The 27,820-nt window shown below is 36.9% G+C and overlaps 1 protein-coding gene across 1 annotated transcript in view; it reads right to left on the reverse strand.

Annotated features, from left to right (window-relative positions):
- SRPK1 (SRSF protein kinase 1) overlaps nucleotides 1-27,820 on the reverse strand; it is an 87,258-nt gene that overhangs the window by 10,403 nt on the left and 49,035 nt on the right. Inside the window, exons 3-13 of the mRNA XM_090282292.1 lie at nucleotides 26,586-26,704; nucleotides 23,372-23,480; nucleotides 22,002-22,089; nucleotides 20,676-20,763; nucleotides 12,062-12,168; nucleotides 11,036-11,201; nucleotides 8,636-8,661; nucleotides 8,001-8,214; nucleotides 7,210-7,629; nucleotides 6,760-6,860; nucleotides 270-377 (exon numbers count right to left, since the gene is read on the reverse strand). Coding sequence (XP_090138418.1) covers nucleotides 270-377; nucleotides 6,760-6,860; nucleotides 7,210-7,629; nucleotides 8,001-8,214; nucleotides 8,636-8,661; nucleotides 11,036-11,201; nucleotides 12,062-12,168; nucleotides 20,676-20,763; nucleotides 22,002-22,089; nucleotides 23,372-23,480; nucleotides 26,586-26,704 — 1,546 coding nt within the window. The remainder of the gene's footprint in view (nucleotides 1-269; nucleotides 378-6,759; nucleotides 6,861-7,209; nucleotides 7,630-8,000; nucleotides 8,215-8,635; nucleotides 8,662-11,035; nucleotides 11,202-12,061; nucleotides 12,169-20,675; nucleotides 20,764-22,001; nucleotides 22,090-23,371; nucleotides 23,481-26,585; nucleotides 26,705-27,820) is intronic.

The following is a 27,820-nucleotide window of genomic DNA, read 5'->3' on the forward strand; positions in this document are numbered from 1 at the left end:
TCCCACATCTCCCAACTCCCAATCTGTAGTAAGAATCTTTTTGGTTCCTTCACCTAACAGGAATTTGGCAGGAACCAAATAGAAAGCTAGATGTTTATAACAGCTTTTGAATTTAGACTGCTCCAGACACAGGATTTAGAGCACCAGTGATAAGTTACACACACAAAAAACCTTTTCACTTCGTTAATTTGCTGCTCTGCTGAAATGAACAAACAGCACAAGGTATGTCATTACCAAATAACAAGTGAAGGTCAAAGGGGAAAGATTACCATGCATGCCGTGCTCCAGATGTCAGCTGGGGTGCTATAGCCAGATCCTATCAGAACTTCCAAGGAGCGGTACTGCCGTGTTTGAATATCTTCAGTGAAATGTTTATGCTGAGTAAACGAAGAAGGAAACAGTATTTTAAAAATTTATTCTAAAAAGTAACAAGTAATGATTGCTTAATAATGGAGATTAAAATAAATTCACTGAAGTTTTCCCTAAACCAAAGTTTTTATTTCGCTAATTTCTTAAGTATAATTTTCATGCTATTAGCTCCAAAAAAGCACTTTGCTTTACAGTCTACTCCACATTATTTTTGCAAACATATGAATCTAAGCTTAATATACACAGATTAGAGAATAGCAATTTCTTTTTAAGATGTAGGTTTCAACTTTCAAGAACCCTAAAAAACAGCACCTACAAAGAATTCTTGAGAGTGACATCAGCATCATGGCAGAGTGAGACACACCCTTGGTCTTCCCCCTTCGATCTACAATGAGTGGAATATTTGCAACTCAACAAAGATTCCTCTGATAAGCACACTAGGATTCGTGAGAGATCCATACATCTGTACATCTGAAGGTGGGTGGATTGGAATGCAAGGGAAAGCAGAACTGGGGGACAGGAGGGATGGTGCCTGATACCCTGTTCTGCAGTGGCAGCTGAATCCACAACCCCAGTGAGCAGTGGAGATGGGGCTTGTGACTATACCCACCATCCCCAGTGAAGGAAAAAGGCCGCAGCAGCATTGGCACAGGCAACCCCGGCCCCCTCCCCTGGCTGCAGCAGTGTCTGTGGCCCTGGCTCCCCTGTCACGGCGGCAGTGTCCGAGACTGAGACAGCCCTGGGCACAGAGGGGCACACAGCATCCTGGTGACTCCAGTGAAACCCGTGGCTGCAGCAACACTGGAAGGCACCAGTGACCTTGGAGGCAGAAGCAGCTACAAAGACACCTCTGAGACACACTGTGGTACCACTGGCAGAAGCTGTGGGGGGTGGAAAATGCTAGTTCTCAAATACAGCCAGTCTGCTTACTCAAGAGAAACCAAAAATTTGTGCTATAGTACCACCTACTGGAGAACAAAAAAGGCGCTATTTTACTACCAAACAGTCGGACTGTTAAAGTTAAGCTGTATTAAGTTAGAAAAGTGTTCACTACTTCAAATGAGCCAGCAGAGGGACCAAGCACCATGAATAATTATGATAACACAGGATCACAAAAATAAAATGACATTTGGCAGAAACCAAACTCGGTGTCATGTAACATTGTGATCTAATTGACAGATAATCCAAAACAGCCATCATGAAAAAACTGAATGAGATACAAGAAAACTCAAGAATAAAATTAACGAAAAGGCATGCTTTACATTATAGTGAAACTCTAAAAAAGAACCAAACAAACCTCAAAAATAAGATAAAGAATACACTGGAAATGGAGCAGACCAGATGGAAGAGAATTAACAAGCTCAAAGATAAAAATCTAGAAATAATTTAAGAGTCGAGAGAACTAAGATTTTTAAGAAAGGAAACTCTATGAGAACTATCCGGTTCCACCAGAAAGTACAACATAAGGGTGATAGGTTTCCCAAAAGGAGACGAGAAGAAGAGGACAGAAAGCCTATTTAAAGAAATAGTCTAGAGGCACAGGACATACACCAAGGTCACAGAACACCTAATTATTTCAGTACAAAGAAACATTCCCTAAGACACATTATATTAAACTGCCAGGCAGCCAGGGAAAAAAAGAAAGTAACATACAAAGGAATCCTCATCAGTCTATGATCAGACTTCACAGCAGAAACTCTACAGGCTAGGAGTGGAATGACATATTGAAAATATTGAAAGATAAAAACTGCCAGCCAAGCATAATTTATGGAGCAAAGTTCTCCTTCAGATATGAAGGGGAAAGGCTTTCCCAGCCTAAACAAAAGCTGAGAGAGCTCATCACCACACAATTGCCTGACGAGAAATGCTGAAAGCTCTTCTACTAAAAACAAAATGGCAAAAGTACAGAAAACATCAAGTAAGGCAATAAACAGAATCAGAAAAATTGTTACTCTAATACAGAATACGGTATTAAGAACTTAATTACAGCATAAAGGTTAAAGGGGAAAAAATTATTAAAAACAACAGCTACTTCAATTTGGTAATGAACACTCAACCTAACAAGGAATAATTTGTCAGTAGTAAGTTCTCATATATCAATAATCACCTGAAATGTAAATGGACTGAACTCACCAAATAAAAGGCACAGAGGAGTTTGATGGATTAAAAAAACAAGACCCAACTATATGCTGACTTTTCAGGAGACTCACCTCAGCTCCAAAGATAAACAAAGGCTCAAAGCAAAGGGGTGAAAAATGACACTCCAAGCAAATGGTATCCAAAAGAGAGTATAGCCATACTTACATCAGACAGAGTAGACTTCAAGCCACCAAAAGTAACAAAAGGCAAAAATGGACATTATATAATAATAAATGAGACAATCCATCAAAAAACAGCATTTATTTATATGCACCAAACTTAGGAGCACTAAAAATATAAAGCAATTAACAGACCTAAAAGGAAAAATGACATAAATTTAATAGCGGTAGGAGACTTTAACACCCCATTCACACCAATGGATAGAGCATCCAGATAGCAAGCCAACAAGGAAACATCGGCCTTAAATGACAAATGAAATCAGATGGACTTAATAGATATATACAGAACATTCCACCCAAAAGCAACAAAATACACATTCTTCTCAAGTGCACATGGAACATTCCGAGGCTAGACTGTATGTTAGGACACAAAATAAGTCTCAATAAATTTAAGACTGACATCATATTCAGTATCTTTTCTGAACACAATGATATGAAACTAGAAATCAACTACAAGAAGCAAGCTAGAAAAACCACAAATATGTAGAGATTAAATGACATGCTATTCAACTTTGGGGCAACGAAAGAATCAAAGGAGAAATCACGAAAAACACGAAGACAAATGAAAATATGACATACCAAAATCTATGGAATATGCAGCAAAAGCAGTATTAAAAGAGAAGCTGACAGCAACACACGCATCCCTTGGAGATACTGTGAGTTTGACTCCAAGCCACAATAAAATAAGTTGTAACCTTTTTTGCTGGTGGTGGGTCTTGCTTTCAATTTGTAAAAATGCAACATTTGTGAAGCTCAATAAAATGAGATATGCCTATAAAAGCCTAGCTCTAGAAACAAAAAATCTCAAATAGATATTCTAACCTTAAACCTAAAAGAAGGAAATAAGAATCAGAGCAGAAATAAATCAAATAGACTAAAAAGACAATAGAAAAGATTAATGAAATTAAGAGCTGATTCTCTGAAAAGATAAAACTTTAGCCATGCTCACTAAAAGAGAGCAGACAGAAAATATTCAAATAAAAAAATGAAAAAAGTTACAATGAATACCACAGAAATACAATGGTTCATGAAAAGCCATATGCCACTAAATTGAACAACCTAGAAGAAATGGATAAATTCCTAGAGCACACACCTTCCTAGACTGAATCATGAATAGAAGATCTGAATAGACCAACCACTAGTAAGGAAATTAAAATAATAATAAAAAATCTCCCCCAAAACAAGTCCAGACAACATGCATCACTGGTGAATTCCACCCAACATTCAAAGATTTAGTATCTGTCCTTCTCAGAACATCATTCTCGTAATCTTCTTGTTGGTGGCCACCAGACTTAGGTTTAGTAATGAAAATCTGAACAGGGCTGTCGGAGCGGGAAGAATTAAGTCCAAGGACATTGACAGGAAAAAAAAAAAAAAAAGCACAATTAAAAAATTCAATGGGCACATGTGGGAGACAGGAGGAAAAGCCAAAAACAACTCTGTGGGAGAAGCCTATAGGGTTCACTGTCTGTTGACAAAAACAGAGATGAAGAGACTTAAGAGAGGGAAATGGTTTTATTTGAAAACAAGGGGTTCCGATACTGAGTTTGAAGCAGAACTGAACTGCAGGTGACACATTTAGAAAAAAGGACACATTGTTCAAAGGGGTTGTCTTTATTCACATTAGTGCCTCACTAATGCCTTACAAAGAGGCTGTAAATAAATTAGGTAAAGTATTAGCAAAAATAAAGAAGGTGGATTGGATACATACACACATATCCACTCCTGAAACTCTCCAGTGTTAATTTTTAAAGCATTAACTGACAGAGAGTGACAAAGAAGAACAATAAAATTTAGAAGCTGGAAAGCAGAGATATCTTTGGTGAATGTCTTAGTGGATCCAAGAAAGCTGGACAGTAAGCCACTGGTAAATTTGAAAAGCAGTGTGATGTATATACTATAGTACACCTCTTTCAAGGCTAAGGATTTGGTGGTATCAAGCATCTCTGGAAGTAAGGATGAAGGTGGGATTCAACACAGAAATACCGTTTTAAAATATCTTTTAAAGAAACAGAGCTCCAGAACACAGGGTTTGATGTAGTCTAATAGCCCCTTCCCTGGCCTATAGACCATTTGGAGGTTTTCTCTGGAATGAGTACAACAGGGTCTCTGGAGGATGGTCAGCAGAGTTGAGGGGAGAACAGCATTCAGAAAACAGGGAAATTAAGTAACTGTGTGTAATTTTATATTGAACCTTGAGTTTTCTTGCATGCCAACTGTAACTGAAAACTAAAAAAAACAAAACAAAAAAGCCCAGTGAATAAGAGTCAACAAGACCCACTCAGGCAGAACTTCCAAATGGCTTTCTAGTAACTTCCTTCATATAGTCATACTGTCCTTTGTTTCGTGATCCTATAGAAAGAAGGCAACAAGATACCTTATAAGAAGAAAATGTCAAAACTGGAAAAATAATCAATATCCTCTGAGAGATGACCAGATAAACAAAAAACTCTTGGAGAGAAAAACTATAAAGGGGAAATGAGAAAAAATAAGGCTGACATGTTGAGAAATCTCCCAGAAATTAAAACAAAAAGAAAATTATAGAAAATAGGACAGAAAGGCAAGAAGTGAGAGCACCTGTATAGAGGTCTAACATTTGAATAATGAAAATTCAGAGCTAGAGAACAGAAACCAAGGAGTAGAGAATTTTTAAAAAATCAAGAATGAGGAAAAACCCAAGTACCAGAGTTTCACTATTGAGTACTTAGCATAATGGATGAAAATAGACCTAGTGAGGCACAATCCTGTGAAATGATGATCCTGCAGACTTCCATGGGGTAAAGGTTTTATACAAAAAACAAACAAACAAAAAAAAAACCAACTAAGAATCAGAATGGCATTGGTCTTTAGCAGCAACAAGACGGAAACTGAAAGACAATGAATGGAGAAATGACAACAATTCAGAGGGAAAATGATTTTAACCTAGAACCTTACACCCAGCCAACGGACTGCAGAAGCACAATAAAACCGTTATCAGATGTGCAAGGCTCCCTTCTGCCAACCCAATCTCACACCTTTTCTTAGGAAGCTACTGAAGTTTTATGTGCTCCCAAAAAATGAAACAAAAACAAAACCAAGAGATCAGAGAGAGAAAACAGGGGATATAAAGAGAGAGTAAAACAACAGTCTCCAAGATGATAGTAAAGAAAATCCCAAATGGCAGGCATATGGCAGGCCTAAAGGACAAGCCAAATGATGAACACAGATTAGAAGACTCTACGTTCTAGACAGAGGTCTTCAGGAAAAAAGAAGTGGAAAGAATACCATGGTATTTGTATGTGTTAAAGTGTAAGTATTTACACCACTGGGTGAAAATGTGGGGATGAAGTAAACGATAAGTGTACAAAGACGACTACTCAATGAAACATAGTGTTAGGCAGAAAGGGAAAAGGAGTTGTAACACAATATATTCTCTGTTCAGCTAAGGATAGCATTAGAGTCCTAAAAATGTACACATGGAATGATTACCTAGCCAAAAATAATATTAGAGTCGGGGATGGGTGCAGTGGTGGTAGATTAGTCCTACTTTGCAGGAGGAAGAAATAATACCTAAAATTGAAAAACAGAATTGGGAGCAATATAGTTTATTTATTAGTGACATGAAGATAAGCACTATTATGTGGAGAGTGAAAAACTGGAAAAGGAAGGAGAGAGAGATTTTTAAATCAAAACATATATAACTGTCTCTAAACTATACACATGCATATGTGATAAGCAAAAGTATAATATTTTAAAAAATCAAGCTATTTGAAAATCACATATATGAATAAAAAGGAAGTCTATAATAAACCTGACAAGTCCAGTGACTGAAAATAACCTCATAGAGTAATCTGATCATAAATACCTAACTGGGTAGGACTGCTTCATTATACCAAGATCTCTACTTTAGTAAATATATTTAAACTTTTCCATAATAAAAGGTTAAAAGAAGTGAAAAAATATTCATTAAAATGTTAGCTGGAAATCTGGGGTATAGAACTGAAGATGTTTTCTTCTATTAGCACAACTAGGTCCAAATTCTCATTCATTACTAGCCACTTCAAAACAAAGTACTGAGACAAGTTTAACTTACCACCCAACAAGCATTTCCAAGATCAGCAATCTTCACCTGGAGCTTCTCTGAATTTTTTGGATCAAGGGGATTAACAAGGAAATTTCCAGCAGTGGATTTTCCTATAGACAACAGGCATTATCAGTAAGACCGTTCAATGAACAAAGGCCAACACAACTCCGAGGTCATACACCCAGGCTCCCAATGGGCAACCTACAATACCCTTTCTAAGACAAAAGGAGTATAGCAACACCTTGGGTTTCCAGAATTAAAACCTTCATAGCAACAAGTGAAATGCTGTGGACCCATTTACATGACCAATAAAATTCGAAGTTACCTACATTTTTTCACATGAAGGTAACTTGGACACCTGCTGTAAAGCTATTTACAAACCCCATGGTACTTTTAGTCTAGAAACATATATATGTTTTGAAGAGAAGGAGTACTGGGGAAGTATGTGTGCACAGGTACCTTTGTTGTCCAGTGGTCCATTATGTTCTTGGTCTTGTTCGTCTTCACAGGGTATCTCTGCCCGAATGCTTTCCTGAAGTTGGCTGATGTCTTGTTCACTGAATGACTGGTTTATATTCGATGAAGACTGGCACACCATGGTATCTGACACCTCAGAGGTTACAGGGGTACAAGAGTCTGTTTCTTGAGATGTGCTGCTGTCACCATTTTGGGAGGTTAGGAAATTAGTTTCCTGCTTCAAATTTTGGACATCACAGTCATTAGCATTATGTAGATCCTCTTTAAGCCTCAATGTTTCTTTATTACTGTTCTCAGTATAATTAATGGTTTCAATTACTCCATTGCAATTAATTTCTGTTGCACCACCCTCTACACCACGTTCCATAAGTGTTTGATCCTGGTCAACGGTACTTGACTCTTCTAAGGAACAAACAGACAAAAAGGATGTATGTGTATGTGTAGGAGGGAAAGAACAGAAAAATTTCTCTATGAGATTAAAACATTTTCTAGAACTTAGTTACATAGAAACATGACAACATCTAAAACCTACTTACGGAAGGACAAAGATCCTCTTATCCTCACCCAATTGCTAAATAAAGTCTATGTTGCATTTGCTGAGAAAAATTAGAAATTACATTTGAACATCACCTGCCTAACATTTATGACAAATTCTGTATTCTTACTGTATAAGGACACCCCCAGAGATGTGTTGTATGCATGAAACCACTACATATAACAATGAAAATGTTAAAGTTTGCTATAAAGTAATTTTTGTGATGCTCTATTTATACCAAGTTTTTCTTGGGTCATTTTATTAGGTGGGTTTTCTTTCAAGGGTCTTTCAACAGGACTCTCTGATTCTTCTTCCTTGTTTGGTCTTTTTTGCCCAGGGCCCGACTCTTTCTCCATTTCCTCAATTTCCTGCATTCGCTTCTCTAGTAATTCTGCCTGGCGCTTCTGCTTCTTCTTCAATTTCTTCTTCTTATTCTTTGACATTTTGTCAGCCTGGGCGGAGATTACAAACAGATAAAGCCTTCAGGTGGCTAATCCATTACCCCTAGTTGGATAACTTTAATTATTTCCTAATCAAATGTCACTCTTTCCCTAACACAGCACTTAAGTTTTTCATTAACTTAAAAAATGTGTACATTCTTATCAAAGTAAATAAAAACAAAATCAATGACAAAATTGGTCCTCTGAGCAGTCTGCAGGGCTGGTGTACTCTAAGACACAACAAATGTATGGATGCCTCACCAATACCAACTTGTGGAAGATGTATGGGAATTTACTGAAGAAAATTATAGAAGCGTAAGAATATTTTTTCTTTGGTTTTCAAATTCTAAACAAACTGTGATTATCTATAACAGAAGAACCCCTGCCCACTGCTCATAGATCAGAATTAAATACAGAAACACCTTATACTTACTGGTTTAGGCTGGGGCGCAGTACTGACTGAAAAGAAAAAAACAAAAACAAAAAACAAGTAAGAATCTTAGCACTCAGCAGGCAATGTAAACTTAATGCCCATAGAGATACCACACCAAAACCTACAGTTTATATTGTAGAGACAACTACTTAAGCAACTTTGGTAGAAACAACATTACTTTTTATAAAAGAACAAATAATTCATATAAACGTTGACAAACTAAGTTTAAATAAATTAAATTCTTCAGATAACATAAATATATGCAGAGCCAGGCCCTTTTTTCCGGTTTCCATATTAATGCTGCTAAAATCCCATTCCTACATACTGCTTACAATAGACTGTGATAGGCAACAACATCCTCATCCCCATCCAGGACTCTCATCTCAAATTCTTCCACTTATTCCCTTGTAAGTTTTAAAAGAGTGGCATCAAGAGCTGTAGTAATTTGTTACTAGCATATCATGGAGGTAGAGTCTATAGTCTCTCTTTAAAAAAGTTCTTAAATTGTGGTAAAAACACATAAAGCTTCCCTCTTAGCCATTCTTAAGTGTATAGTTCAGTAGTGTTAACTGTATGCACACCATTGTGTAAAGTTTCTAGAACCTTTTCATTTTGAAGAAAATTAAAAACTCTATGCTCAAAAACTCCCCATTTCCCCCTTCTTGAGTTTTCCTTTTTAAAGGAAGCCTATGATAACTGATACTTCAACTTTAAGATCAAGAAAGCTCCTCAATATAAACTACTAAAATTAAAATCTGTACCTCAAACGGAAAAAGAAATACCATAATCATAGTAGCCCATATTTGTTTAGTACAAAACACTATGTGGCACACTGCCAAGTGTTTTAACATGACATTTAATCCCAATAACTACTGCATGAGAAAAAAATTAAGTCAAGTGACCCAGCCAATAATAAAGCCAGAATTCAAACCAGGCCTGTTCATGTCAGTGCTTAAACTCAAGCTCTTAATAGCAATATTGTCTTGCTCCTGACCCCAAAATAAGCATGTATGATCATGGTAAGAGGTAAACACATCAAAAACAGCCATCGAATAACATGAGGAAACATTTTAAAACAACATGAATAAGCTTATATATATCTGACACAGGTTTGAACTGCATGGGTCCACTTGAGGATTTTAAAAAATAAATACTATAAGTGTATTTTCTCTTACTAACAATTTTCTTAATGACATTTTTTCTCTAGCTTACTTTACTGTTAGAATATAGTATTACCATAAAATATAAAATGTGTTAATCAAACTGTGTTATCGGTAAGGCTTACGGTTAACAGCAGGCTATTAGTAGTTAAGTTTTGGGGGGGTGAAAAGTGGTAAACTGCAAGAAAAAAATTCTGAGATGTCCTAGGTTAAATTACAGCAGGCAGGAGGATTAATGGAAGAGATGAGAGGTTAATCAGTTAGTGACTGCAAGCCCAAACCAACAAAGACTGATAACATTCCTGAACATATGTTGAAACTTGCAAGTAACCTCCAGGTGGCTGTTTCTGAGAGTAGCCCGAGAGCTGATCACCAGGCACCAACCACTACATCCTGCTTAAGCATGCTCTTTCCAGACTGTTGCACACAACCATTATTTTAAAGAGCAAACACTTCTTCCTTCTGGACTATGCACCTATCCCAGAACTAAACTTTGATAGCTAAATTCTTTCTTTTAAAAAAAGTTTTCACCTGAGGACATGCTTATTGATTTTAGAGAGGGGAAGGGAGGAGAGAGAGCAAGAGACATCGATGTGGGAGAGAAACCTTTATTGGCTGCCTCTCCCACGTGCCCTGACTGGGACTGACCCTGCGACCTAGGCACGTGCCCTGACCAGGAATCAAACCAGCAACCTTTCAGTCTACGGCATGACGCTCCAACCAACTGAGCCACACCGGCCAGGACCTGTAACTAAATTCTTTCAAAACAACTTACATCTTTCTTCTCTAAACCGTTTGCATAAAAGAGCCCTGTCAATCCCAGGATGGTGGACATGTTGTCTTCATCTAGACCTGCTGCTGCTGGTTTTGACACATGCCCCAGGACTCAGTCCTTTTTCTGGCCAGCACATGGCTCAATCAAGTTTTTCTTATAGAAGAACTTTTGGCCATGAGTTAACAAAGCGAATTTGTGAAGGTATGGAGGTCTGCGTGCTTAACTCCCTGAGTGGTTCAAGGGTCAACTGTACAACATATGTGTGGCTAAAAGGCAGTCTTCTCCTTCCAATATGGAAGCAATACTGAGAATGTAAAAAGTCTTTGGAAGGCTGGGACTATTTCTTACACATAAGCACTTATTCTATCTTATTGTTAAATGAATGAGTGGTACTTAACTGTCTGGCAAGAAAATAAAAATAGAAATTTAACTTCTAATGAGAGCAAAGCCCCAAAGCAAATATACCTGCAGACCCGGAAGGTGGGGGAGCTCCAGACCGCTGCCATTCCGTTGCTTCTGCAGCCAGCCTCCGGATGTACTGCTCATTCACTGACAACAAGATGTTTTCTGGTTTAATGTCAGTGTGGATGATTCTGCACTTGCTATGTAAATAATCCAGACCCTGTAACACCTAAATGGGAACAGAGCAGGAGACTTGCAAACACAAAATACAAGTCTTTCTGGAGAAGGAAGAAATCACAATATAACATTTAAAGAAATAAAAATATAAAAATGATGTGGTAGTTTTCCACAGAGAATAAAGCACTTTTTAAAGCACAAAAAAACTTCCTCAGAAAGATTACCTGAACTATGAATGAAGGCAAGAGTTTATTTACAATAAAAAGTTCTTCCAAGTTTTACAAAGCTAATTCTATTTGGAGATATCTTTAAGTACATTATAAAGACTAGAGAATAAATGGTCAACATGCCCTTTAAGTGTTGAAATGTAGGTGATGGTAGAGATTTAGATATCTTTTAATTTAAATTTTCTTGTTGATGAAGAACTGAGGTCTCTTTCTTCCCAGTCTGGAGCTCTTTCCACCAAAACACATTATCCAGATTATTTGCCCTTTGAAATATTATTTCCTGATAGTAAACTACTTTACTGAACACTGAAAGGTATTTGCAATATTAGAAAATGCCCATGTTATATAAAAAGATTTTAACAATTTGACACAGGAATTATTTATTAACATAGAATCAATATTCAGAACCAGAATTTCTGAATAAGAGTTCCAGATTCACCCAATCAGGAACTGTACAGTGCTTCCCCTCTAATGATTATTACAGAAGATGAATGGGGGGGGAGGGTTATAATAAAAAATTTAAAAACAATAAATACAGTACACTCTAGGGGCTGAATAAAACAATTTTAGCAATTAAAAATAACACACATAACAAAACCCCTAGTAACTTCTATTGGAAATGGGAAACTTCTGACACTTTAAGACTATAAAACAATCACCGCATAGAAAATACTAAGATACATACTTGCTGAATGATTTTTTTGACACAAGGCAGTGGAAGCCCTTGATAATTGGACTTGATGATCCACTTCAGCAGATGATGCCCCAAAACTTCAAACACCATGCAGATATCTAGAAGTTTGTTAAGGAGGAAAAAGGGAAGCAAATGTGTCCCGCCCCAATTAAATTGTTATTATATTATTCTTTCAGTATAGAAAGTTACAGAATTTGACTTAAAAAAAAAAATCAAGCTGTCAGTATTCTGAAATTCCAAAGGTAAATTAATGCTTTAGTCACTGAAAACACCCCCAAAAATAGAAAATTCTTGTAGGTTGGTTAATCAATAAAACTACGCAAGGAATTTAACTTGCTTTATGCTCTGTAGTTCACAAAACTAATCCTAATTCCAGTGCCACCACATGTCCTTATGTGTGAGCACTGACACACAGCAGGACACTTTAAGCCTAGTAGTATGCAGAGCACTGCAGGGATTTTAGTAGCAAGAAGTTGGTATCTTCCATTTCTAGAAGCTCCTACATAAATTGGAAAGTCAAAACATGCAAATGTAATAATGACCTACTGCCCAGACTTTCATTTTAAATAAAGTTCTCCACTAAAGAAAATCCTGGTTCCTTGAAGAAATGGCCAAATCCAGGGTGAACCTTAATGAGCCAACAGGATAAATGTCAAGAAGAAATAGGATGCCATTAACCAAAGTTGAGAACATTTTAAAGAGTGAGGTTATATTAACTTATAAACTAAAAACAAAATGACTCTAAATGGATACTAAAATAAGTGTGTATTAGGAGGGAAATACCTTCTTTAGAGAAAGTCAAGTAATAAATATACTAAGTCTGACAGAAATAGGAAATCACCATTTTACAATTAACTATAGTAATAACTGATTCAAGTAAGAATCAATGAATACTAAAACTACTGAATGAAAGACTGTTGGAAAAAACTGTCACAGTATCACCCCACAGATTGCTTGAGGAAAAAGGTACATTTAAACAGGGAAATCTGGAAATGGCGCCTTAAAACCTGATCAAAATTACTGCCACCAACGATAAGCACAAATTCACATCATGTGTCCTCTAAGAAAAACAAAAACATTTCCATGTAGTATACTTGACAAAAATGACTAACTCAGTGGGTTTAACTATGAAGAAACAATTAGATAAATCCAAATTGAGAGAGAAAATAACTGGCCTGGATTCCTAAAGAGCTAATGCCCTGAGAAGAACAATTCTAAATTAAAGATTAAAGGGACATGACTACCTCAGGGAAACACAAATCAAAATTACAGTAAGATACCATTCAAACTCTCTAGAAAGACTAAAATAAAAAGACTAACATGACCAAATGTAGATAAGAATGTGGGGCACTTAAAACTTTCATACTATGTTAGTAGAAGTAGAAAATGGTACTACCACTTTGGAAAACTGGTCGGAATTAAACATACAACTAGGAACTTTTGCTTTAGCCAAGATGGGGTAACAGAAACTGGATTTATCCTCTTGCTTGAAATGACAACAAAAGCAGACAAAATACATAAAACAACAGATTTTAAGATCCTGGACATCAAGCAATGAAATCAGTGACCCCTGAAAGAAGGTAAAAAAATAAACTAAAGCCTACGACTGTCCCATCTTACTACCTTGAGACTTTCTAGGCAGACCCTGTAAGTTAAACATATGGAGTTCACAGAGATGAGAGAGATCCAGAAAGAGAACCCTGCAGATCTATAAATGAGGAAACTAACAGACACAGACAGAAATCTCTTGAGGATTAGAAGAAATAGTGCCCAGCATTCCCATAAGGCACTAACTGTGAGTTCTCATCGAAAAACTAGGAAAACTGTCACCAACCTACACATACATGGTCAATTAATTTACTACAGAAGAGCCACGATTATACAATGGGTAAAAGGATAGTGTCGTCAATAAACGGTGTTGGAAAAACTGGACTATCATGTGCAAAGGACCACTGGGCTCCTATCTCACATCACATCCCATACTTAACTCAAAATACCATGCCTTTTTCACCCTGGGCCCAGAAGGATGATGTGGCTGGGTCTTCACTGGCCTCACTATGATCTGAGTAGTCCATAAAATAACTCTAAAACTAGATCTAAAGAGGATCTGGTCAAGATGGCAGCACATGCAGACATGGCTTCCCTCTTTGCACAACCACATCAAAATTACAACTAAAATATAAAACAATAATCAGCCAGAACTGTCAAAAATCGAATTGGATGGAAGTCTGAAAAGTACAGAATTAAAGAAATGACATCCACTGAGACGGAGCCGGCAAGCTGGTGCCACACCTGAGACTTCATCAACCTGGCTAACATTGTCTGACTCACCTGGTGGATCCCCACAGCCTCTGTCCCACCCAACTTACAGGAGTCCACCCAAGCTGCTTTTCCACATGAATGGCTGGTCTTGGCTCATGCTTCACTACTTCCTAAACCCTATCAAACAAGCCAACAGCTGGCCTCAGTGAGCTCCCGGTCCACTGGCACTACCAACAGCCAGCTTAGATTCACAGCTTGGTTTTCACCTGGGAATTTCCAAGCCCAGCACAACTAGCAGCCATCCCAGATTGCTTTATAGCTCAGGTAGGGTGTCCTTGGCAAAACACAGGTGGAAACTGACCTTGGCTTGCACCACCTGAAAACCCCTGGGCGAGTGCACCCAGTGGACAGCTACTGATCACATCAGAGCACCACCACCCTACCCCTGCACAGCTGATCCTCCATGGAGGGTGGAGATTGGTGGTCAGTGGTTACAGATAGTCCTTGAGGCTGACTGGCCTGGGTAAATCCCTCCCATTGATCTGCTAAGAGCAACCAAGGCTGAACCACAAGAGAAGGGTATACTTGGCCCACACAAAGAGCACACCTTGAGTACCACCTTAGGTGACAGGGCAAGTTGTGCCACTGTACTCTACAGGACACCTACTACATTAAGCCACACTACCAAGATATGAAGTCAAAGCAGCTCTACCCAATACACAGAAACAAATACAGGGAGGCTGCCAAATTAAGGAGGCAAAGAAACATGGCCCAAATGAAAGAACAGAACAAAACCTGAGAAAAAGAACTACACAAATGGAGATAGACAACCTATCAGATGTAGAGTTCAAAACACTGGTGATAAGGATACTCAGAGAAATGACTGAGTACAACCACAAAATAAAGGAAGTGAAGGTTATACAAAGTGAAATAAAGAAAAATATACAGGGAACCAACAGCGATGGAAAGGAAGCTGGGATTCAAATCAACAATTTGGAACAAAAGGAAGAAATAAACATTCACCCATAACAGAAAGAAATAACAAAAATTGAAAAAAAGAAGGAGAGGATTAGGAATCTCTGGGACTTTAAATGTACTAACATGTAAGAAGGTGAAGAGGAAGAGCAAGAAATTGAAAACTTATTTTAAAAAATAATGAAAGAAAACTTCCCTAATGTGGCAAAGGCAATAGACACAGAAGTCCAGGAAGCACAGAGTCCCAAACAAGTTGGACCCAAAGAGGACCACACCAGGACACATCATATTTTAATACCAAAGGTAAAGTCAAAGAGAGAATCTTAAAATCAGCAAGAGAAAAGCTGAGAGCTACCTACAAAGGTGTTTCCATAAGACTTCAACTGATTTCTCAAAAGAAATTTTGCAGGAAAGAAGGGGCTGGCAAGAAGTATTCAAGGTGATGAAAAGCAAGGACCTACAACCGAGATTACTCTACCCAGCAAAGCTATCATTTAGAATGGAAGGGAGGATAAAGCACTTCCCAGACAAGGTAAAGCTAAAGGAGTTCATCATCACCAAGTCATTATTATATGAAATGTCCAAGGGACTTATTTAAGAAAAAGAAGATTAAAACTATGAACATTAAAATGACAACAAACCCACAACTATGAATAACTGAATCTAAAAAATATAAACAAAAATGGAAACAAACTAAGGAAACAACCAGAATAGTATGGGGATCATTTGGAGGATTATCTGCTAGGAGGAGGAAGGGGGGAAAAGGAAGAAAGGGTACAAGGATCGAGAAGCATAATTGGTTGGTACAAAATAGAAAGGGGGATGTTAAGAACAGTATAGGAAAGGGAGAGGTCAAAGAACTTATATGCAGACCCATGGACATGAACTAAGGGGGGGTGGGATTGCTGGAGGGAAAAGGGGTTACAAGGGGAGGGGAGTTACCGGGCAGAGAGAGCCAAAGGGAAAAAAACTGGGACAACTGTAACAGCATAATCAATAATATACTTAAAAAATTAACTCAAAGTTAATTGAAGACTTAAACATAAGAGCTGAAACCATAAAATTCCTAGAAGAAAACACGAGTGATAACTCCTTGACATAGACCTGGCAATGATTTTTCTGGACTTGACACCAAAAGCAAAGGCAAAAAAAGCAAAAATAAACAAGTGGGACTATACCAAACTAAAGATCTTCTGCACAGTAAAGGAAACCATCGATCAAGTGAAAAGGCAACCTACAGAATGTCAGAAAATATCTGATAAGAGGCCAATGTCCAAAATATAAAGAAATTATATAACTCAACAGGAAAAAACTCAATCTGATTAAGAAATGAGCGGAGGGTCTGAATATACATTTTTCTAAAGACATACAGAGGGCCAACAGGTACATGAAAAGGTTCTCAATATTATTTATCATCAGGAGAATGCAAATCTAAACCATAATGAGACATCAGCTCACACTTGTTAGAATGGCTATCATCAAAAAGACAAGAGTTGGTGAGGATGTGGCGCAAAGGAAACTCCTATGCACTCTTGTGTAAACTGGTGCAGCCACTATGGAAAACAGTATGGCGTTTCCTCAAAAATATTAAAAATAAGCAATTCTACTTCTGGGTGTTTATATGAAGAAAATGAAAACATGTCAAAGCATTACATGTCATGTCATTACAGCATTATTTACAACAACCAAGAGAGGGAAACAATATAAGTGTTCATTGAGGAATGAATAGGATGAATGGATAAAGAGGCAGTATATACACACAATGGACTATTATTCAGCCATAAAAAGGAAATCTCACCATTTGTGACAACATCTGTAGGCCTTAGGGGCATTATACTAAGTGAAATAAGTTAGACAAAGAAAGACAAATACAAGATATCGCTCATATGTGAAATCTAAACAAAACCAAACCAAACCTCCCAAGTTTATAGATAATGAGAACAGACTGGCAGTTGCCAGAGGTGGGGGTAGAGGAAATGGTGAAGGTGATCAAAAGGTACAAACTTCCAGTTATAATATAATACTGTACTGTGTATTATCATTATGCTGTACATCTAAAACTAACCATATTATATGTCATTTATATCTCAATTTTTAAAAAAGACTAGAAAAACCTGTAGTCATGGAGCAGTTGGTAATGATTAGACCTAGACTGCTTTGGATCCATCTAGCAAATCATAAAAGTAAAATTGGAAAGGATCAAACTGTTCCCAAGTAATATAACCGCTTTCCAGAACAAAGCTCAAGAAGATTTATAGGAATAAAAAATATCCAGCAGCCAAGGTGAAAAATCACAATGTCTCGAAGATTATCAGGCAGCAAAGATGCAGGAAAGTATTATCTGAAAATTAGAATAATCAATCATTTGAAACTGACCCAGGACTGTCACAGATATTAGGATTAGCAGACAAGAAAATTAAATATATAGCTGTATTATATAAATTTTTTAATTTATTGATTTTTAGAGAGAAACATGGATTTGTTGTTCCACTTGCTTATGCATTCATTGGTTGACTCTTGTATGTGCCCTGACCAGAAATCAAACCTGCAACCTTGACGTATCAGGACGATGCTCTGACTGGCTACCAAGCCAGGGTTTCTGTATTCTATATATTGAAAAATAGACACAGAAGGTATAAAAGAAGAGACCTAAACTGAACTTCAGAAACAAAAAGTACAATGTGAAAGATCAAAAAACCACTAGATGGGATAAATGGCACATAAGACACTGCAGAATAAGGATTAGTGAACTTGAAGGCATAGCAATAGAAACTATCCCAAGTGAAAAACGAAAGAACAATACGAACCAACCACCCACACAACCCACAGGGGTCAATTTCAAGTGACCCCAGAAAAGGAAGGAAGTAAAAGAAATGGAGGTATTGCTCTTTACAATAGATCAGTAAATCATAAAAGTAATGGCAGTGATCAACCCAGACAGGTGTACTAATGCTGAGATTCTGCTCACCATTTTCTGCTATATGGAGTTAGGGCTTCTTAGAGAAATGGATGATTCCAGGTTCCTGAAACATCTTGATGTGCCAAATAATAAAGAAACTGTCAAAGATCTTATGTGGATCCTGACTTAAGAATAAAAAACTAGAAGGAAAAATGAGACATTTGGAGATACTGAAACACTGACTACCAAATGACTAAAAAATTGGTCCCAATTTTTTTTAGGTACAATTGTGTTGAGGTTGTATTTTAAGAGCCCCTGTCTTTTGGACATACATTCTAAAATAATTATGGGTGAAATAATATATCTACTATGGGTCAAAGATTATTAGGAGGTATAGACAAAACAATATTGACTCTGAGTTGATGATGCCTGAAATGGGGTAATGGATCTGTGGGGATTCCTTGCTCTATTTTTGTATATGTGAAATATACCAACAGAGTTTTTAAAAATGCAGATTCCTTAACAAAAATATTTGGATAAAAATAGCAAAAGGATAGATGAAAAAACATTTCTGGGTGACACAGTGTAAAGAAAAAAAACAAAAGGCTGAACACTAAGTGCCACATTTAGAATGCATTTTGAACAAGAGGAGCTACCAAAAGACGCAAAATACATACTAGGAAAAAGAAGTATCCTAAAGACACAGTAGGTTAGTCACATAGGTAGCCAAAAATGATGCTCACTGGCTAACATCCTATACAATGTCTAGACCAGCTGTTCTTCTTAGTCTCTTCTCTCCCCTCACCACTCATGGAAATAGAACAAACCAATTTATATTGAACTCTACAGAACTTCCTAGTTTAGCATTTTTATATTTCAATATGAGAAAAGATAGGGCTCCAGGGAAAAAGCAGCACACAAAACCCAAAAAACCCAAATACAGTTTCATGCAAGTATGCTTGTATTGTGGAAAGAGATGAGGAGGAGAATAACCTGTCAATCCTTAACTCAGCGCTCTCAGTTCTACCCTTTTCAATCTCTGGAGGCAGATAATACAGTAGCCAAGAGATCTGAGAGACAAGTAGGAGGAAGGGCAGAAATGACTAAGGAAAAAGGGAGAAATGAATAAAATAGGGACGGAGTGGACAGAAACTGCAGAGAAACCATATAGTAATGTTTTTGAAAATATCTTGCAGCTTGAAATTCAAATCTACTAGATATTTCAGTAATTTTTAAAAAGCCTTCTTGATTTGGGTCAAGTAAAGCCACTAACTCACTCAGCATTGCATTTATCTGTAACCTTCACAAATTAGTAATCTAGTACAAGATCAAATTAATAGGAAAACAGAATTAATGGGTGTCATGAGATACTGTGTATGTTTTTATTTCTTGGTTAGCCTTCTTAATTATTTGTGTGTGCACGTGCACGCACACACACACACACACACACAGAGTAAGCCATCTAAAAAGTGACCACAATAGACAGAAAATACTGTTTTAAAATGGGCTGATTCTTGCAAGTTTTCCTTAGAGAATGGGGATATGATTTTCACTTCTTCAAGGAAATAACTCACAACTAACTTCAGAATGATAAAATCTTTTCACATCATCAACTGTTCTGCTTTCTCATCTTCTCTTCTTGCTTCTCTGTTCAAAACTCTTACCACAGTCCGCTTGATGCTACAGAGCCATACATAGCCTGGTTCCTTAAAAAAAGAACATTAGGAGAAGCCAAACACGCACGAAAATTGAATGAGATATAAAATGTATTTCCTTTACAATTTAAAAGTTTATGAATAAGCAGTTTTAGGATCTCCAATACGAGTGGGACTTTTATTCTGAAAAATCTGATAGGCCTTTATTAGCATAGCTGTTACAACAGCCTTTCAATTATTTTACTGCATGTTGCTCTGAAATTAACTCATAAAGAAAACCAGCTAAGCCTTGTCCGACTCTAAAATTCTAAGAATCCAAATAAAAACATAAAACAAGTCAGTTTTTTCATTATGATAGCATGTGAACAATTATACCTGTTTAGAGTTTAAGCATTAATTTACATGCACAACCTCTTCCATGTTGGGGCCTGGCAGATAATAAAATGTTTTAAGTTCTTGTTTACCCAGTATTTACCATGAAAAATTAGTTTCTTTAACATTCCTGTGCTAATTGATAAAAATCACAGAATCTTAGTAATGCAAGGCTATTTTCTAAAAAAGTTATTTTCTTCTGACTTTGGTTTGGTTTAATTGGGCTGAAAAGGGAAAAAAAACTAAAGCAATACCCTGAAAAATCGCAACATGTAAAGACAGTCATGATTCATATCCCTGGTCAGAAATTTACAATGAAAGAAAGGAATTTGATTATAGTTTGCCTTGAGAAAGGAGAATAATCCTGTTTATACAAATCTGGTTCCTTTTTTGGGATAGTTAATTCATGATTTATTTTCAAATAGGTTCTTAAAAAGGATACGTGTTCCATTAACTCCTGATATTTTAAAGTCATCTAGCAGCTGAACAACCATTTCTCTATTTGGATCATTAGGGTCGGAATTGCGAACCTACAGTGGGGAAGACAGTATTTAGTAAAAAGGAAAGCAATGCAATAAACCAAATGGCTACCTGCAGCAAATGTAATAAAAGATTAACTACTCCAAGAAAGAGCTCATACAAATCTATGAGAAAAACATATTAAAATTTTAATAGCTCAAATAGTCAAAGAACTTAATTCACAAAGAAATACATCCAATACACTATTGTTCTAAATCAACCATTTTGCTACTCAAGGTATAACTCCAAAATTAACCGATGGTAACCAGGCCATGAGGAATTAAGGAGCTTTTGCAGGATGCAAATCAACCACAGCACCAACCACACTGTTTATTTAGCTAATTTCTTTTTCCATAGAAAGACTTTCTCAATGAAGGAAGCAGTACATTAATTTACTATTTGGGCACAAGCTCCTTATTCTTTCACAGACTGACACTTTGAAAAGTATTTCCTTAGAAGTCTCCTGGTCTGAATCATCACCTTACAAATGAAAAATCAAAGGCTCAGAAGAAATAAAATGATGAGTTGAAGCATATGTTGGGATAGCGCTGATTATAAAACCCAGGTTTTCTAACTGACTTTAAGCTCCTTCTACTACACTGGAATCTTCCTAACTAATAATAAAATTGAAAATAAAAAGTTTTTGATAAATGTACTTAAGTTTTCAAGTATAAAGGAATTAATAACTACGACATTTTAAAACATAAAATAGATGTTATATACTTATTAGCACACCTTTCCTTTTAACCATAGTAGGAAAGAAAAAACATTCTTTGTGGTATCTGGCACATAAAACATGCTCAACAAACCCTTTTATTTGAAAGTTTTTCCGATATGTGGGCGGAATTCCTGTGACAGCGTATTCCATCATCAGTCCTCTACTACACGCAGAGTGTGTAAATATGGTTGTCTTCCTTTACATCTTTAAAGATATTGGAACTCTTAAAAAAATCCTCACCCAAGGTCATTTTCTCATTGCTTTTAGAGAGAGAGGAAGGGAGAGAGACAAACACTGATGCGAGAGAAAAGCATCAATTGGATGCCTCCCATGTGCACTAGGACCGGGAATAGAACCCACAACCTTTCGGCTACAGGATGGGCCAACCAAGCCACACTGGCTAGTGCAAGGTACTGGAACTTTATAGTAAATATTAGCCATGTTAAACAATTTACACTTCGTATGTCTTAATTCAATAAAACTGTTTATTGAATGCTTTGCAGTTCACACATATGATCTAATAATACTCACTGATTTCAACAACCGGATTTCATCTAGTGCTGTTTCAGTATAATGTTCAGCGCTTTTAACTACTTTCATGGCTACAAACTTCTTCCCCCTGAGAAACAAACACAGACAGTTCAGATGAAATGTCCTCCCTTACTTTAGGAAGCTAAGAGTCAGCTATAATTGGGACACAGCGACAAAAGTACCAATACTGATTTCATGTTTCCCTGTATTCAAACACAGGCTACTTCAATGGGATAACTTATACCTATCAATTAACTGGCCACTTAATTTACAGAAAGAAAATCTGTTCTTGGGTAATGTCAGTAACCAAACATTTTCTCTAAGTGTAAAATCTACCTTCTTAATGTCTCTCTCAATCCAAGTAAAGCCATGAAAAGGGAATAAATAAGGGAGGAAACTGCACCAAATCTGAAGTAACTTGTCTATCTGGCAAAAGCTAAAAGGCTAAAAGAAGCCAAAAGAAATACTTAGGTGGAAAAGAAAAGATAAAAAAAAAAAAAGTGCATAGACAGCAATTACTGTCTCATCAAAAAGAGATGGTACATTGTTAGGTAAACATTCAATATTAACTGCCTGTAATTATTTTATGTAGAGAATAGTTTTACACTGTATGGCTGAGCAAATCTGTTACCAAAAGAAAATATAAGATTATAAGTCTCACACAGGTTGGTCTGGGACAGTGATTTTTAACCGATGTGCAGCAAGAATTTAGTCAGGGGCACTGACCTCTTTTCCCTTAGCTTGCCGGATTAAAAAATGGCAACAAACAACACAACAATAGCCATCCAGTGTGAATGCCCTGTCTTGAGCCATAAATATATAGGTCATATAACAGAACTGCATCTTATTGGTCACACTGCGTAATAAGGTTGAGTCTAATTGGTTAATTCTTGGTACCCGAAATCCTTATAAACAAGCATAGACAACTGATTTTTTAAAAAGTCACTCTGGAGCAAAAAGGGTAGGTAATTACTACTATTATTATTTTTTGGTAAATCAATTCAACTGTACTCCAGTGATAAAAACTATGAATTTACATGCCATATTTCCACTTGTTGTAATGCTTTGAATATGGGAATTCTAAGTATCTTACTAATACTAATTTAATTAATGTCTTTCTCTAAGGTCTTCTTCACTAGAGAAGAGTCATTTGCCCAAGAACACAAAGATTATCAACAACAAAATTCTAAGCAAGGAATACAGTCTACTCTGGCTTCTGTTCAGAGCGCACAGATCTTTTGCTTTTTACTAAAGATTTCCATCGAAAGAAATCAGTATAGTTAGACTGAAGGCAGACTGGCTCTGGAAAATCAGACAAAAACATTTAACCATTACCTAACTAATTCTTCTGCAGGACCAATGTAACTTACTGAATATCCCATGATAACCACACTGTTGAAAAATGTCCCCAGCCCAACTTTCGGATCACATGGTATCTCCCATTGAATAGATCTCCAATTTTCACAAGATGATAACCTCCTGGAAGAAATAACAGGAGGGAAACAAACAGTTACTTAAGTAGTATGAAAAGGTTATCTCATATCCCATTTTCAACCATTTATATGTCTTTTATAAAGTAAAATTAATTTCTTCTATACTATCAACAGAAGAAAAATTCAAGTCAAATCGCCACATAGCATCATTAAGCTCATGTTACAAAAAACATCTTGGAGAATAAGACTAATGATTCAGAGGAAGCAAGTGATGTTCTGTAGAACAACCAACAGCTACTTAAAAAAAATAAGCATCCTTAAACAAAAGGTTATATAATACATATTCTTGCCCCTCAGTAATCCAACAGATTTATCTAATCATATAATTCTATTTACAGTTGCAATCTCAGGACTTTAAAAGGGAGATCAATGATTTCAACTTACTTAACTAAACAAACAAACAGGATCTGTTTCTCTAAAACACAACACAGCAAAGCCCAGGAAGGACTGAAAAGGCTTCCACTAATGGCAAGAATCAAGATATTTTAACATCTACCTTTGCCTGCTGAGAATAATAAGAACCAGGCTCTCCTAGATGGTAAGACACATTTTAAGTACAAGAGTCTCATAGAGAAACAGAAAAGATAACAGGCAATCTTATGACACAGTTTAAGTATCTATAATTCCAGTTTAACTCGTCTTAGCAATCATCATCATGAGAAACAAGTAATAAAAAGGTGTTTTACAAAAGCCTATATATAAAATCTTATCACTGGTTTCTTCAGAAAGCATTAAAGGTTTTTATTTTCTTTTTAATGTATTTCTGAAATTCTCTAAGGAAATATACACTATTATTTTTAGGGAAAATAAAAGGTAAAAACAGATTTAATATAAAATGAAGCTTTAAATAAATTAAGTCAGACTTCCGGCCAAGATGGAGGCCTAGACAGACACACTGCATCTCCCTCCACAACTAAGAAGGAATACAACTACCTCAAAACTGGAGACAACCAGAAGTTCCAGAAAACTGAGCTGCATGGAAGTCCAACAAACAGATATAAAGAAGAAATACTCATCCAGACAGGTAGGAGGGGCGGAGCCGGGGCAGAGAGTACACGCTGTGGTGGTTGCATCAGTGGCGGCAGCAGCAGGCAGGCAGAAAGCACAGTCACACATTTTAAAGTCTGGAGGGACACCTGGGGAGCGTTCCCAGCACCAGACAAGACCGCGCAGCTCATGGTCCCAGCACCAGGGAAAATCAAGCCTCTTTGTTTCTGACTGTGCAGACCAGTGGGGATTGGGGTGGAGGAAGAAACTGCCGGTCTCTCAGCAGAGTCCACTTGTTTAAAGGACCCCCAGGTTCCTAGAACGTCCGCAGACCCACCCACTCTGGGAATGATGGCCAGGGCAACAGCTAGAGAGGTACCAGTTCCATACAGAAGTGGGAGAAGTGCCTGGAAAAGGAACGAGTGCTGAGCAAGCAGCATTGTTCCCTCTCAAGTCCCTCTCCCACACACAGTGCCACAACGTGGTGAAACGAGTGGCCCTGCACTGACGAATCCCTAAGGCTCCACCCCTTACAATGTAACAGGAACGACAGCTCTGCCTAAGACACAAAGGCGAACAAACACAGGAGTCTGTCAAGATGAGGAGACAGAGAAGTATGGCCCAAAAGAGGGAATGAATCAAGGTTCCAGTGGGAGAACTAAGCAACAAGGAGATAGCCAACCTAACAGATATAGAGTCCAAAACACTGGTGATAAAGATGCTCTCAGGTGTGACAAATATGCTTAAGTACAGCAAATGCATAAGGGAATAAGTGAAGGCTATGCTAAATGAAACAAAGGAAATTCCACACAAAACCAGTGGCGAAGGGAAGGAAACCAGGGTTCAAGCCAATGATTTGGAACATAAAGAAGAACAAAAGTCAACCAATACAGAATGAGGAAACAAGAAATAAAAAAAAATGAGGAGAGGCTTAGGAACCTCAAGGTTTAAACGTGCCAACATCTGAATCATGGGGGAGCCAGAAGGAGAAGCGGAAGAGCAAGAAATTGAAAACTTATGTGAAAAAATAATGAAGGAAAACTCCCCAAATTTGGCAAAGGAAATAGACATACAAGTCCAAGAAGCATAGAGTCCCAAACAAGCTAGACCCAAAGAGGACCACACTAACACATATCATAATTAAAATGCCAAAGGTTAAAGATAAAGAGAATCTTAAAAGCAGCAAGAGAAAAGCAGAGAGTTACCAACAAAGGGGTGCCTATAAGACTATCAGCTGATTTCTCAAAAGAAACTCTGCAGGCAAGAAGGGACTGGCAAGAAGTATTCAAGGTGACGAAAAGCAAAGACTTACAACCAAGATTACTCTATCCAGCAAAGCTATCATTCAGAATGGAAGGGCAGATAAAAGTGCTTCCCAAACAAGGTAAAACTAAAGGAGCTCATCATCACCAAGCTATTATTATATGAAATATCAAAGGGACTTACTTAAGAAAAAGAAGATCAAAATTATGAACATTAAAATGACAACAAACTCACAACTATCAATAACCGAATCTAAAAAATAAAAAGAAAATCCAACTAAGCAAACCAGAGTAGGAACAGAATCATAGATATGGGGATCATTTGGAGGGTTATCAGCTGGGACGGGGAAGGGGGAGAAATGGGGAAATGGTGCAGGGACTAAGAAGCATAACTCGTTGGTACAAAATAGACAGGGGGAAGTTAAGAATAATATAGAAAAGGGTGAAGCCAAAGAACTTATATGTACGACTCATGGACTGCTGGAGGTAAGGGGGTTACCAGGTGGAGGGGAGCAAAGGGGAAAAAATTGGGACTGCTGTAACAACATAATCAATAAAATATACTTAAAATTAATCAAACTAAGAGGAAACACTATTTCCTATACTTAGAGATAAAAATGCAGTAAGAAGGCAGATGGCGGGCACACAGTACAATATACATACAGATCTTGGATCATAGAAATGTAAACTTGAAACCTATGTGCCCATTAACCAAGGGTACCCCAATAATTTAATTAAAAATTGGGTGGGGGTACTTTACACTGATAGAGCAAATATTCAAATGAGAAAATACGTATTCATGGATCATGTCTCACTTAGTCTCTCCTTACAGAAAGCCTTACCTTTACAATAATCATTGGGATCTTCCTGCTCATCATCATCAGATCCCAGAATCTCCTCTTCCTGTTCTGGTGGTTCACTTTCAGAGTGGGGAGCAGAGCCTCGGTGCTGAGTTTCAGATCTAAGAAATAATACAAACATGTTCAGTCCAAATGTAGAGAAGAAAACAGGACTGCATATAAAATCTGGAAAATATAAAGGGTGGGGCAAAGGTAAGTTTACAGTTGTGAGTATGCAAAACAGTTTATTCTTGGCATTATTATTTTTTAGCGTCTTTTCCATACAAACAGCTATAAAACTAACTTTTGCCATACCCTGTATATAAAAGTACAAGTACTTGAATCAAAATATCCAAACACAATTGCTGATAAAACTATTAAGATTTTCTTTATTTTGTTGTATTTTTACTTAAAAATATATTTGTAATCATATACTATATAAAAGTTTGTATCCTGCTCTTCCTTCTACATTGTAAACTTTCCCTCATTTCTATGTAATCTTTTAAATCTTACATATTTCCCTTAGAAGTACCAGCACTTGGGCACTTTCTGTTCAGCTGGACATTTAACTTGTTGAATATTTTTGGATAACCTTAATTCTGTATTTAAAATTATTTCCCTAAACTCATACTACAAGATCAGAAATATTCTCCTATTTATAAAAATAATATGTTAAATGTAGAAAAGTTGGAAAGAAATTTTGTTTTATAACAAATTCATTCTGAACTAATTAACATTTTGGACTATTTCCTTCTATTGTGCGGCCACAAACAGTTTATATGATTATAGTATGACTTCTCTAAAAGGGTTGTATTATACTGAGATGCATCTCCAGCCACATATGGGCTTCTGGTATTACAAAGGTTAGAAAACTTAGCTTATTTGATATGCAAAAATGATCTCATTTATTATGCTTTAAAAATTTCTATTGATTTTTTTCTCCACAGGTTGTCAGCTAGTTATGTCAAAATGTTTACGTACTGAGAAGTCCAGAAAAGGTTTTAACACTTATTAGCTGCCTGCTTTATAAAGCTTCAAGCAAAAGAAGCAGGTACATAGCATGTCTTTCAGTAGTTGTAGTTCCCATTTTTCAATATTTTATTTACCTTCTCATCAACCGGTTTGATCAGATTTTTTTCCCCCAAAAGATTCAATGAAACAGAAAAAAACAAAATGAAACAAAACCCAGCAATAATAACAGCAATACCAGTCACATAGGCTATTAAAAAATAAGAAAT

This window comes from Furipterus horrens, unplaced genomic scaffold (assembly GCF_987537825.1).
Source record: "Furipterus horrens unplaced genomic scaffold, mFurHor1.1.pri manual_scaffold_6, whole genome shotgun sequence".
In the NCBI taxonomy this organism is placed as follows: domain Eukaryota; kingdom Metazoa; phylum Chordata; class Mammalia; order Chiroptera; family Furipteridae; genus Furipterus; species Furipterus horrens.